At 48.1% G+C, this 14,405-nt stretch overlaps 1 protein-coding gene across 6 annotated transcripts in view; it reads left to right on the top strand.

The window, feature by feature from the left end:
- The window catches only part of LOC127569540 (villin-1-like), a 473,442-nt gene that overhangs the window by 410,001 nt on the left and 49,036 nt on the right, over positions 1–14,405 (top strand). For all 6 annotated transcript variants that reach the window (XM_052014293.1, XM_052014300.1, XM_052014306.1 and 3 more), the window contains exons 4-7: positions 4,185–4,278; positions 5,111–5,185; positions 9,603–9,799; positions 12,804–12,912. In XM_052014293.1, coding sequence (XP_051870253.1) covers positions 4,204–4,278; positions 5,111–5,185; positions 9,603–9,799; positions 12,804–12,912 — 456 coding nt within the window. In that variant the 5' untranslated portion in view covers positions 4,185–4,203. The remainder of the gene's footprint in view (positions 1–4,184; positions 4,279–5,110; positions 5,186–9,602; positions 9,800–12,803; positions 12,913–14,405) is intronic.

The following is a 14,405-nucleotide window of genomic DNA, read 5'->3' on the forward strand; positions in this document are numbered from 1 at the left end:
TCCATATACACACCACTCCCTGCATAAAGAAGTTACCCCTCAGGTCCCTTTTCAAATCTTTCCCCTCTCACCTTAAACCCATGCCCTCTGGTTTTTAGTTCCCCTTCCCTGGGAGAAAGGCTCTGTGCATTCACCCTGTCTATGCCCCTCGTGGTGGTACAGATTTCTGTCCATCCTTCTGGTGTAGAGAACTGAAGGGTATCTATCAGAGGCAGTTATGGTGATTCAAGGATTTGATAAGGTGGATTGGATGGAATTATTTCTCTCAGATAGGTTGGGGGGGGGGTAGTTCTGCCCCGCTGCACCCTCCTGTGGGGGGGGGGGGGGGGTTGGCTGTTCTGTAGTGGGGTCACAGCAGGGGTTTGACTTGGGGTCTGACTCTGATGGAAAAGTGGAGAAAGCAAAGTGATAGCAACTCCATGCACCAGCGCAGAGTTTTACAGCACACACATTCCTGTGGCAGAAAGAACTCTCAATTAAAAGATAAATGACTTTCATTTTTACAGCATCTTTTAGGACATTACACTTTCGGGATTTGTCATCAGTGATTTGGATGAGAATGTACAAGGCATGGATAGTGAGTTTGCAGATGACATTTAAAATAGGTGGTGTCGTTGACAGTGAAGGTGGTTATCAGTATTTACAGAGGGATCTTCATCAGCTGGATAAGTGGGCCAAGGAATGACAAATGGAGTTTAATTCAGATAAGGGCGAGGTGTTGCATTTTGTAAAGTAAGATAAGATATCTTTATTAGTCACATGTACATCAAAACACACAGTGACATGCATCTTTTGCGTAGAGTGTTCTGGGGGCAGCCCACAAGTGTCGCCACGCTTCCGGCGCCAACATAGCATGCCCACATCTTCCTAACCCGTACGTCTTTGGAATGTGGGAGGAAACCAGAGCACCCGGAGGAAACCCACGCAGACACGGGGAGAATGTACAAACTCCTTACAGACAGTGGCCAGAATTGAACCTGGGTTGCTGGCACTGTAATAGCGTTACGCTAACTGCTACACTACTGTGTCTGCCTGAGGGTAGGACTTTTACAGTGAACGGTAGGCTCGGGGGAGCATTGTAGGACAGAGGGACCTCGGAGTACAAGTACGTTTCCCCGAACTGATCAAGATCCCTCTGTAATCTATGATAACCTTCTTCACTATTGACAGCACCTCCTAATTTCACGTCATCTCAAACTTACTGATCATTGGCATCCAAATCATTTATATAAATAATGAAGAACAAGGGTCCCAACACCGACCCTGGTGGCACACCATTGGTCGCCAGCCTCCATTCCGAGAAACAACCTTCAACCACCACCCTCTGCTTCCTACCCCCGAGCCAATTTTGAATCCACTTAACTAGCTTTCCCTGGACTCCATGGGAATGAGTTCCATCCGAGTTCCATCCAAGTTCCACTGAGTCCAACTGATCTGTAACAGCTTATTTTCCAAATGATCAAGCTGTAATGTGTGGAACACAAAACTGCAGATGCTGAAATCTGGAGCAATAAACATTCTGCTGGAGGAACTCAGTTGGTCGAGCAGCATCTGTGGGGGGAGAGGAATTGCTGATGTTTCGGTTTGGAATCCTACCACATGGGAGGAATTTTCAGTAGAAAAATAGGGGGCTAAGTGGGAGGGAAGGGTTAGATAGATCTTAGACCAGGATAAAATGTCGGCACAACATTATGAGCAGTAGGGCCTGTACTGTGCTGTAGTGTTCTATGTTCTATCAAGATGTAATGTGCGGTGTGCCACAGGATTGGTGCTAGGACCTCAACTTTTGCAATTTGTATAAATGACAGAATTTACCAAAAATATTGTTGCTAAGTATTCTGATGACAAAGATGGGGAGGGAATTAAGTTGCAAGGTGGCTTCAAGGGTCTAGAGATCAGTTCAGCGAGTGAGCAAAGATCTGGTAAGTGGAGTATAATGTGGGAAACTGTGAAATGCATTTTATCTGAATGGTGAGAGAGTGCAGAGCTCTGATGCAGAAACCTGGGTGTCCTGGAATGTGAGGCTGGTATCCAGATGCAGCGAGTAATTGGAGGAACCAGATTCTGCTTCTGCCACCACCCCTGGCAGCACATCACACTCTAAGGGGGGGAGAAATAAAGTTACCCCACACATCTCCTTTAAACCTTCCCCCTCTCACCTTGAATGCCTGTCCTCTAGTATTTGACATTTCCACCTTGGGGATAAAGATTCTGGCTGTCTACCCTATCTCTGCCTCTCATAATTTTATAAACTTCTATCAGGTCCCCCCTCAGCCTCCGACACTCCAGAGAAAACAACCTTAAGTGCATGTCCTCTAGTATTTGACAACCCAAGTGTGTCCAACCTCTCCTGATGCTCTCTAATCCAGGCAGCATCCTGGTGAACCTCTTCTGCACCCTCTCCAGAGACTTCACATCCTTCTTGTACTGGGGCGACCAGAACCGAATGCCGTTCTCCAGATGCAGCCCAACAGCTGCAACGTGACATCCTGACTCTTGAATTCAGCGCCCCGACTAATGAAGGCAAACATGCCATTCTGAGGGTCAGGGGCCTTTAGAACTCTCTTCCTCAAAAGGGCAGTGGAAGAAGAGTGAGCATGCAAAGCAGAGGTGGATAGGGTTTGGATGAGCAAGTGAGTGAAAGGTTACAGTTGGTAGGCAGGAATGTCAGTTGTTACAATTAGGTCAGCCAGGGTCGAGCAGCATGAAGGGCCGAGTGGCCTGCTCCTCTTCATTGGTTTGCCAGTTCCAGCCCCCCCTGTCCCACCCTATCAACATATCACCATAGGGCAGGCCCGGTAGTGTAGCGGTCAGCGTAACGTTATTACAGCGCCAGTGACCCGGGTTCAATTCCCACCGCTGTCTGTAAGGAGTTCGTACATTCTCCCCGTGTCTGCGTGGGTTTCCTCCGAGTGCTCCGGTTTCCTCCCACATTCTAAAGACGTACGTGTTAGGAAGTTATGGGCATGGTATGCTGGCGCCGGAAGCGGGCTGTCCCCAGAACACTCTACACAAAAGATGCATTTCACTGTGTGTTTCGCTGTACATGTGACTAATAAAGAAATCTTATCTTATCTTATATCCTTTGCTCTCTCCAACTTCCACTAACTTTTATCAATGCACCGTAGAAAGCATCTTATCCGGGTGTATCATGGCTTGGTATGGCAACTGCTCTGCCCGGGACCACAAGAAACTGCAGAGAGTTGTGGACACAGCCCAGCGCATCACGGAAACCAGCCTCCCCTCTGTGGACTGTCTATACTTCTCGCTGCCTCGGTAAAGCAGCCAACATAATCAAAGACCCCTCCCCCCCCGGACATTCTCTCTTCTCCCCCCTCCCATCAGGCAGAAGATACAAAAGCCTGAAAGCACGTACCACCAGGCTCAAGGACAGCTTCTATCCCGCTGTTATATTGAATGGTCCCCTAGTACAATAAGATGGACTCTTGACCTCACAATCTACCTCGTTGTGGCCTTGCACCTAATGTCTGCCTGCGCTGCACTTTCTCTGTAACTGTAACACTTTATTCTGCATTCTGTTATTGTTTTCCCTTGTACTACCTCAATGCACTGATGTGATGAAATGATCTGTATGGAAGGCACGCAGAACAAAGTTTTTCATTATACCTTGGTACACTTGATGATAATAATTTAAATTTACCAATTAACCAACTTCCCCCAAAACTTCACCTCGCCCATTCCCTGTGGGACAGCTCCATACTTTGTCTAAAAAAGTTCCTCCTGGATTGCCAGTTGCATTAATGAATGGCTGTCCTGTATTTATGACCCCTCCTTCTCTTCTCACCCACGTGGTGGTGTGGTACAGTGGCCTCTGGAGCTGTCTGTGTGGAGTTTGCACGTTCTCCTGGTTACCCCATGGGTTTCCCCCAGGTGCTCCGGTTTCCTCCCACATCCCCAATGACGTGTGTTGGTAGATTAATGGATACTGTAAATTGCCCTGGTGTGTGGGTGAGGGGTTAGACGATAGGAATGTGGGGAGAATATAATAGGATCAGTGTAGATTGTCGGTGCGGACTTGATGGGCTGAAGGGCCTGTCTCCATCCAGGATAACTCTGACTCTATTTTATTTTGAGCAACTTTATCATTTTGAGTCTGCTCCAACAATACCTCTGTCATCGAGGCACCTTGCTTGATCACTGTCTTTATGCCTTTGGTTTTGAAGGTTACTCACACGGAGCACCATGCCGGAGCTGACCGCAGACATCTCCAGGAGCTTGAACAAGACCACGCCGGGCATTCAAATATGGCGAATCGAGGCAAGGAGAGGGGCACCAATTTCTCTTGGGGGAGTGGACATACAGTAGCAGGGGAAGTCACATCAGGTCTCTCAGGGCTGCTGTGTGTGTGTGTGTGTGTGTGTGTGTGTGTGTGTGTGTGTGTGCGTGTGTGCGTGTGTGAGAGAGAGAGATAACAGTGACTGTTCTACAAGTTCTTAATGTGCTCAGTTGTTGGGAGATGTGACCGTCCCAGGCCTCAGTGAACCCCTTCAGCTTGGCAGAAGGCAGATAAAAATTAACCCATGGGGATGAAGAAGCTAGGCTCCCAGTAAGGACAGCGGATTCATTCCCTGAGGGCCATTCACAAGGTTTATTCCATCCACCGATCAGATTTGTGATTACATTTTTAAATTGTGGATAGTTGTCTTTCTTGATTTTTTTTAACTATTTAAACTTTTCATCCTGGCCCTATCCCTGGGAGTGTGTGATGGGACGGTGTGGAGGGAGCTTCACTCTGTGTCTGACCCTGGGAGTGTGTGATGGGACAGTGTAGAGGGAGCTTCACCCTGTGTCTGACCCAGGGAGTGTGTGATGGGACGGTGAGGAGGGAGCTTCACCCTGTGTCTGACCACGGGAGTGTGTGATGGGACGGTGTAGAGGGAGCTTCACTGTGTCTGACCCTGGGAGTGTGTGATGGGACAGTGTAGGGGGAGCTTCACCCTGTGTCTGACCCAGGGAGTGTGTGATGGGACAATGCGGAGGGAGCTTCACTCTGTGTCTGACCCTAGGAGTGTGTGATGGGATGGTGCGGAGGTGCTCAGTGGTTCCAAACCAAGAATCTCATTTCACTGTGGTTTATCTTTTACCTCAGAATATGATGATGGTTCCTGTTCCTCCGAGATCCTATGGCGATTTCTACGAAGGGGATTGTTACATCCTGTTTGCAGTAAGTAGCTTCTGCAACACCCTGGACTACCCCCGCCCCCTCCCCCCCCACCCCTCGGCTCCCAGCGCAATAAATGCCTCAATTTTAACCTTCTCCACCTTTCTTTTTCTCCTCCCTGATTCTGTTACCACATTGAACCATGAACCCTCCAGTATCTCTGACAACCCTTCCCTCTTATTCTGGTCTCTGGTATCCAAAGTTTCTCTTGCTGTGCTCTGGTGGCTGTGCCGTTGGCTGCCTGGGTCTGAGGCTCTGAAATTCCCTCCCTAAACCCCTCCACCTCTTGCTCTTCTCTTTACCATATTCTTGGAACTGCCTGTGGATCCACCAAGAAGAGTTTATATTTACATAATGCCTTTCAGCGTGGTGAAATACTCCAAACCAATTGGATTATGTGGCCTTCAGTAGGGCTCTAAGGTTCTGCAATGGAAAATTAGACGGCATGGGATCCAGGGAGGGCTGGCTAATTGGACACATAATTGGCTTGATGGTAGGAAGCAGAGGGTGATTGTTTTTGGACTAGAGACCAGTGAACTGTTCTGGTTGGAATCTGGTCTCAGGCCTCAGGAATCTGTCCTAGACTGCAAGGAACTGCAGAGAGTTGTGGACACAGCTCAGCACATCACGGAAACCAGCCTCCCCTCCGCGGACTCTGTCTACACTTCTTGCTGCCTCGGTAAAACAGCCAACATAATCAAAGATGCCTTCCACTCTGGACATTCTCTCTTCTCCCCCCTCCCATCAGGCAGAAGATACAAAAGCCTGAAAGCACGTACCACCAGGCTCAAGGACAGCTTCTATCCCACTGTTATAAAACTATTGAATGGTTCCCTAGTACGATAAGATGGACTCTTGATCTCACAATCTATCTTGTTCTGACCTTGCACCTTATTGTCTGCCTGCACTGCACTTTCTCTGTAACTGTAACACTTTATTCTGCATTCTGTTATTGTTTTCCCCTGTACTACCTCAATGCACTGATGTGATGAAATGATCCATGTGGATGGCATGCAAAACAAAGCTTTTCACTGTAGCTCGGTACATGTGACAATAATAAACCAATTTACCGTGACTAGTGATGCTCCCCAGGGCTCGGTGCTAGACCTATTGCTATTTGTCATCTATATCAATGATTTGGATGAGAATGTAGAAGGCATGGTTAGTAAGTTCACAGGTGACATTAATATGGGTACTGTCATAAACGGAGATTTAGTCAAGAATTACAGAGTGAGCTTGATCAGCTGGGTAAGTGGGCTGAGGTGTGGCAAATGTAGTTTAATTCAGATAAGTGCGAGGTGTTGCATTTTGGGAAGACAAATGAGGGTAGTACTTTTATGGTAAGTGGTAGGGCCCTGGGGAGTGTTGTAGAACAGAGGGACTTATGAGTACAAGTACACGGTTCTCTGAAAGTGGAGTCACAGGTAGACAGGGTGGTGAAGAAGGCGTTTGGCACACTGGCCTTCATCAGTCAGGGCACTGAGTATAGAAGTTGGGATGTTATGTTGCAGTTGTACAAGATATTGGTGAGACCACCTTTGGAATATTGTGTTCAGTTTCAGTCTCCCTGCTGCAGGAAAGATGCCATTAAGCTGGAAAGAGTGCAGAGGAGATTTACGAGGATGTTGCCGGGACTCGAGGGACTGCTTTATCGGGAGAGGTTGGACAGGCTAGGACTTTATTCCCTGGAGCACAAGAGACTGACCTTACAGAGATGTATACAATAATGAGGGGCTTAGACAGGGTGAATGCACATTCATTTTCAGGGAAAGGAATAAGAAACGAGAGGGCATAGGTTTAAGGTGAGAGGGGAAAGATTTAAAAGGGACCTGAGGGTCAACTTCTTCACCCAGAGGGTGGTGGGTATATGGAACAAGCTGCTACAGGAAGTGGTTGAGGCAAGTACAATAACAATATTTAAAAGACACTTGGACAGGTACATGGTAGGAAGGGTAAATGGGACCAACTTAGAAGGGCATTTTGGTTGGCAGGGAGAGTTAGGCCTAAGGACCTGGGGTGAGAGGGGTCCTTGATAATGTTGGCTGCTTTCCCTAGGCAGTAGGAAGTGTAGACGGAGTCAATGGCTTTTGTGACGGACTGGGCTGTGTCCACAACTCTCTGCAATCTCTTGCGGTCTTGGGCAGAGCAGTTGCCACACCAAGCAGTGGTACATCCAGATAGGAAGATCTCTATGGTGCATCTGTAACTCCAGTGCTCTGAGACCTCTGCAGGAACGACATGGGTTCATGGTTGGGGTGGGTGCCAACTCTGTGTTCACATATCAGAGGGGGCTGGATTTTTCTCTGGAAGTTCCATTGTCCCATTAGAGGAGACCCTCTGGCCCTCAGTGCCCATGCTCCCGTCACCATGGCCTTCCATTCCTCCCTCCAATCTGAGGACGTTGCCATTACGTAATATTACTGAGGAAACACCAGATCGCAAAACTGCAGATGCTGGAAACCCAGGAGAAAGATCAGAAATGCGAGGCAGCATCTGTGGAGAGAGAAACGGGTCAGAGTCAAGTCAGGTTTATTGCCATGTGCACAAATACGGTGAGGTACAGGTACAATGAAAAACTTGCTTGCAGCAGCATCACAGGCAATTAGGTACAGACAACACACAGAATATTAATTATACATAAAATTATACCATACAGTGTAAAACAAAACAACTGTGCCAAGGCAAGACCTCGGTGTGGGGGTGGAGGTGGGCTGGGGGCTGGAAAAAGCAAAGACACAATCAGAGACGTCCATGGTAGTGCAAGAGGCGGTCCGTAGTGTTGCATTGCTGAGGTAGGGTTAGGGTTGTGCCGGTCGGTTCAAGAACCAAATGGTTGAAGGGAAGTAGCTGTTCCTGAACCTGGTGGTGTGGGGACTTCAGATGGGAGCTGTGAGAAGATGGCATGGTCCTCTTGGACCCTTCATTGGAAGTGGAAAAATGAGAAGACCTTTAAGAGGAGGACGGTGGAGGGAACAGAAGAAGTGGCTGCAGCCAAAGTTGTCAAGGTAACGATTAATTTGAAAGCTGGTAGCCGGGGATAGAATGGTTCAGTCACAACTGTGGAGACAGAGGAGAAAGCATGGTACCTGAAATTATTAAATTGGGTATTAAGTCTCAAGGGCTTCAACGCACCCAGGTTGAAGATGCTGTTCCTTGAACTTGCATTAAATATCACTGGAGCAAAAGACAGTTGGACAGGTGCATGGATAGGAAAGGTTCAGAGGGATATGGGTCAAACGCGGGCAAATGGGACTAGCTTAGGTGGGCATCTTGGTCAGCATGGTCCGGTTGGGCCGAAGGGCCTGTTTCTGTGCTGTGTTACTCAAGGACAATGGAAGAGGTTGAAGACGGAGCTCAGAGTGGGACAGTGAATTAAAGTGACCAGAAGCTCAGGATGACCCCTGCCATCTGAATGGAGGTATGCTAAGGTGGATAAGGTAAGGGTTGTTTTCTTTGGAGTAGTGGCTGTGAAGCAATATAGCTGTTGTGTCTAAAATTGAAGAGCTTGTATTGAGTAAATAAGGTGAATTGTCCGTGATAGCATTTCAAAAACCAAGGAAGAAACATAGGAATACAGGGGAGATTTGGAGAAAAATGAGCCCTTTCTCTCGAGGAAGGTGGGGTCTGGAACTCGTGCCTGAAGGGCTGAGAGTGGTGGAAGCCCCTGATCGTATTTTGAGCCATGGGCATGTACTTGCAGACCTACAGGGGTGGTGGAAGCCGTGATGGAGGGCGGGATTAGGGGAGCAATTTTGTTTAAATTGAACTATGGAATGCAATGGGCTGCAGGCTGCCACTTGTGTTGTAAATATAGAACGTAGAACATTACAGCACAGGAACAGGCCCTTCGGCCCACCATGTCTGTGCTGACCATAAAGTCAAATTAAACTAAGTCTATCAGCCTGCACGTAATCCATATCCCTCTGTTCCCTGCCTGTTCATGTGCCTGTCTGAATGTTGCTTAAACACCACCATTGTATCTGCTTCCATCACCACCCCTGGCAGTGCGTCCAGGCACCCACCGCTCTTTGTTTCAAAAAAAAACTTGCCTCATAAATCTCCTTTAAACTTTCCCCTTCTCACCTTAAACCTGTGCCCTCTAGTACTCTGGGAGAAAGATTATGATTGTCCACCCTATCTATGCCTCTCATAATTTTATAAACTTCTGTCAGGTCTCCCCTCAGCCTCTGACGCTCCAGAGAAAACAACCCAAGTCTGTCCAACCTCTCCTTATCGCCAACACGCTCTAATCCAGGCAGCATCCTGGTGAACCTCTTCTGCACCCTCTCCAAAGCCTCCACATCCTTCCTGTAATGTGGTGACCAGAACTGCACACAATACTCCAAAATTCTTCAAGGTTCAATCACTCTGTTGTACAAGGTTCCATACCAGTAAACCAGGCATCTCATCCTCTCCACAGACTCACAGGATGGGAAGTTCCTTCACCTATGATATTCACTTCTGGATTGGAAAGAATTCGACCACCGACGAGCAGGGAGCAGCCGCCATCTACACCACACAGATGGACAATTACCTCGGAGGGATAGCTGTACAACACCGAGAGGTGCAGAGATATGAGTCCCAGATGTTCAAGGGTTATTTCAAGAAGGGTTTTATGTGAGTACGGTCGCTGTTAACATTTGCAGGGAGCTTGGGCTTGTCAGCTCAATTTTTCAAATTCAAAGCCAGCATCCTGAATTACCCCTTTGAGAAACTGCCTTCTTGAACCCCTGATCCCCTCTGGTGAAGGTACTCTCACGGTGTCGATGGGGAGGGAGTTCCAGGGCTTAAACTCATTGGCATGAAAGAGCGGTGATATATTCCCTGCAGGTGGTGGTGTTCCCCTGCAACTGCTGCACTTGTCCTTGGTGGGAGAACTCATTGGTTTGGGAGGTGCTGTTAGAGTAAGCTGGGCAACTAACTGCAGTGCATTGTGTAGACGGTGCACACAGTAGCCACTGTGCGCTGGTGGTGGAGGGAGGGAGTGTTCAGGGTGCCGGATTGTAAATGGTAAATTAGTTTATTATTGTCACATGTACCGAGGCACAGTGAAAAACTTTGTTTTACATGCCATCCATACAGATCATTTCATTACACAGTGCATTGAGTTAGTACAAGGGAAAACAATAACAGAATGCAGAATAAAGTGTTACAGTTACAGAGAAAGTGCAGTGCAGGCAGACAATAAGGTGCAAGGGCCATGATGAGGTAGATTGAGAGGTCAGGAGTCCGTCTTATAATACTAGGAGACCATTCAATAGTCTTCTAACAGTCTGGTGGTATGTGCTTTCAGGCTTTTGTATCTTCTGCCTGATGGGAGAGGGGAGAAGAGAGAATGTCCGGGGTGGGTGGCGTCTTTGATTATGTTGGCTGCTTTACTGAGGTAGCGAGAAGTGTAGACAGAGTCCATGGAGAGGAGGCTGGTTTCCATGATGTCCAGAGCTACTTTGTAGGTTATTGCGGTCCTGGGCAGAGCAGATGCCATACCAAACTGTGATGTATCCAGATAGAATGCTTTCTGTGGTGCATTGATTAAAACTTGATGAGGGTCAAAGGGAACATGCCAAATTTCTTTATCCTCCTGAGGAAGTAGAGGTGATGGTGCACTTTTTTGGACATGGCATCTGCGTGGTTGGACCAGGACAGGCTATTGGTGACGTTCACTCTTAGGATCTTGAAGCTTTCAACCCTCTCGACCTCAGCACCATTGATATAAACAGCAGTGTGCACAACCCACCCACCCCCCCTCAGACTTCCCGAAGTCAATGACTAACTCGATGGTGTCAAATTTCTTGAGTGTTATTGATTCTGCATTCAGCCAGGCAAGTGAAGAGTGTTCCGTCACACTCCTGACTTTTGTCTTGTAGATGGTGGAAGGGTCTTGGGGGTCAGGGGCTGAGGAAATCACCACAGGTCACCCAGACTCTGACCTGCTCTGGTAGCCATAGTGTTTCCATGGCTGATCCTGTTGAGTTTTTGGTCACTGAAGACCCCAGGATGTTGATGGTGATCCATTGAACACCAAGGGAGGGTGGTCTGATTCTCTATTGCTGGAAGTGGTCATTGCCTGGCACTGTTGTGGCATGAGGTTACTTGCCACTTATCAGCCCATGCCTGAATGTTGTCCAGGTCTTGCTGGCTGCAGGCATGGGCTGCTTCACTTGCTGAGGAGTTACAAATGGAATTGAACATTCTGCAGTCGTTAGTGAATGTCCTCACTTCAGACCTTGTGATGGAAGGAGGGTCATTGATGAAGCAGCTGAAGATGGTTGGGCCTAGGATACTGCCGTCTGGAGTTCCTGCAGAGTTGTCCTGGGGCCGGGATATTTGATAACTACCACCAGGTACAACTGCAACCACTGGAGTGTTTTGGATTCATAGAATCAGAGTTACGCAGTATGAAACCAGGCCCTTCGGCCCAACTTGTCCATGCTGACCAAGATGCCAACCTAAGCTAATTCTATATCCCTCTAAATCTTTCCTATCATATACCTGTCCAAATGTCTTTTAAATGTTGTAATTGTACCTGCTTGTACACTTCCTCTGGCGGCTTGTTCCACATATCCACCATCCTAAATTGGTAAATTGGTTTATTATTGCGTAGAGTGTGCTGGGGGCAGCCCGCAAGTGTCGCCACGCTTCTGGCGCCAACATAGCATGCCCACAGCACCTAATCCGTACATCTTTGGAATGTGGGAGGAAACCGGAGCACCCGGAGGAAACCCACACAGACACAGAGAGAATGTACAAGCTCCTTACAGACAGTGGCCAGAATTGAACCCAGGTTGCTGGCACTGTAATAGCGTTAGCTAACCAAGTCCTAACTGCTGGAGGAGGCGCAATGACAGTGTGGTCCGAGCGTCGTCAGAACCACAAGGAGCCAACATCCACCACTGGAGCCCTGATGCCAACCCTCTCATCACTGTGCTGAGATACAGAGGGTATCACGTCAACACTTCACCAAGTTCCAACAGCACCAGAATTGACAAACAAGGCTACAGCTTGGCTTTGCTTCCACTAAAGAAATATATTTTCTGCCAAATGGTGTCAGTGTGAGGATGAGGAGAGTGGGGCAGGGAGCTTGTGGTGATCTGTACTCATGCCTGCAATGTCTGGAGTGGAACACCATCGCACAACTCGGAATTGGTTTATTATTGTCACATGTACCGAGGGGCAGTGAAAAACTTGTCTTGCATACTGATCGTACATTACACAGTGCATTGAGGTAGTACAAGGGAAAACAATAACACAATGCAGAATAAAGTGTCCCAGCTACAGAGAAAGTGCAGTGCAGGCAGACAATAAGGTGCAAGGTCATAATGAGGTAGATTGTGAGATCAAGAGTCCATCTTGTCGTACTAGGGCGGTCGGTAGATCAGTCGCCCCTGGAGGTCAGGAGATCGCCAGCCCTGGAAGAAGATTTAAAAGAACATTATTAATAATTCTTAGTGACATAGAATCTAGATTTAAAAGAGTAGAACGGTTAGAAAAGAAGTAATGAGTGGACCAGCAGAGAGCAGCTTGCAACGAGTCACCATGCTCGGGCGCCATCTGACATGAATGGTGCATGAGTTGACTGTGGGGTTCAAACCTTTGCATTCTTTTTCTTTTTTTTTAACAGCTACAAGCGGGGAGGTGTTGCCACTGGACTGAAGCACGTGGAGACCAACACTTACAATGTACAGAGGCTGCTTCATGTCAAAGGGAGGAAGAATGTGTATGCTACTGAGGTGAGCATTAAGTCCCCATTCTAACTCTTTGTTGTACAGGACGCTGGTGAGGCCGCACTTGGAGTATAGTGTTCAGTTTCGGTCACCCTGCTATAGGAAAGATACCACTGAGCTGGAAAGAGTGCAGAGGAGATTTACAAGGATGTTTCCGGGACTTGAGGGACTGCGTTATGGAGTAAGGTTGAGCAGGCTAGGACTTTAGTCAATGGAGCATAGGAGACTGAGGGGCAGAGATAGTGTGAATGCACACAGTCTTTTTCCCAGGGTTTGGGAGTCAAAAACTAGACGGCACAGGTTTAAGGTGAGAGGGGAGAGATTTAATGGGAACTTCTTCACCCCAGAGGGTGGTGGGTATATGGAACGAGCTGCCAGAGGAAGTGGTTGAAGCAGGTACAATAACAACATTTAAAAGACACATGGGCAAGTACGTGGATAGAACAAGCTTAGAGGGATGTGGGCCAAACGTGGGCAAATGGGAGTAGCTTAGATGGGCATCTTGGTCGGCATGAACCGGTTGGGCTGAAGGGCCTGTTTGCATGCTGTGCGACTCTACGACCATCTCCTTTGTCTTAGCCATAGTGCCTCTCGGAAATAGGCCATTCGGCCCACTGAGTTCATGTTGACCATCAGCCACACCAATCCCATTTTATTCTTCCCTCCTTCCCATCAACTCCCCCCCCCCAGATTCTACCACCCCCCACACATTAGGGGCAATTTACAGCGGCCAATTAACCCACCAACCCCCATGTCTTTGGGATGCGGGAGGAAACTGGAGCACCCGGGGGAAACCAACACAGGGAGAACGTACAAACTCCACACAGGCAGCACCGGAGGTTGGGATTGAACCCTGGTCCCTGGTGCTGGAAGACAGTGGCTCTACTCATTATGCCCAAAGTGCCTCCGAATAATAATGCTTGTTGTCATCAGTGCAACTGACACGTGGGGGTTCTTGGTGACCACAGGTTAGGGGGCAAATCTGAGGGGGCGGGGGGTGAAGTTCCCGGGGCTGCTGCTCTTTAACAGACATTTCCATGCACTAGGAATGGTCCGTGCACACTTTGGCTCTGCACCTCTCTGCAGCATGCCCCCCTCCATGCTGGGATGACAAGAAGGGATAAACGATGTTGGTCATTGGTTTGGATAAGGAGGACAGGAGGAACCTGATCAAGAATAAACACAGAACATAGAACACTACAGCACAGTACAGGCCCTTCAGCCTACAATGTTGTGCTGACATTTTATCCTGCTCTAAGATCTATCTAACCCTTCCTTCGCACATAGCCGTCCATTTCTCTATCATTCATGTGTCTATCTAAGAGTCTCTTAAATGTCCCGAATGTATCTGCCCCCACAACCTCTGCCGGCAGTGCGTTCCACACACCCACCACTCTCTGTGTAAAAAAACTTACCCCTGACATCCCCCTTATACCTTCCTCCAATCACCTTAGAATTATGTCCCCTCGTGTTAGCCATTGTCACCCTGGGAAAAAGTC

This window comes from Pristis pectinata, chromosome 1, assembly GCF_009764475.1.
Source record: "Pristis pectinata isolate sPriPec2 chromosome 1, sPriPec2.1.pri, whole genome shotgun sequence".
In the NCBI taxonomy this organism is placed as follows: Eukaryota; Metazoa; Chordata; class Chondrichthyes; order Rhinopristiformes; family Pristidae; genus Pristis; species Pristis pectinata.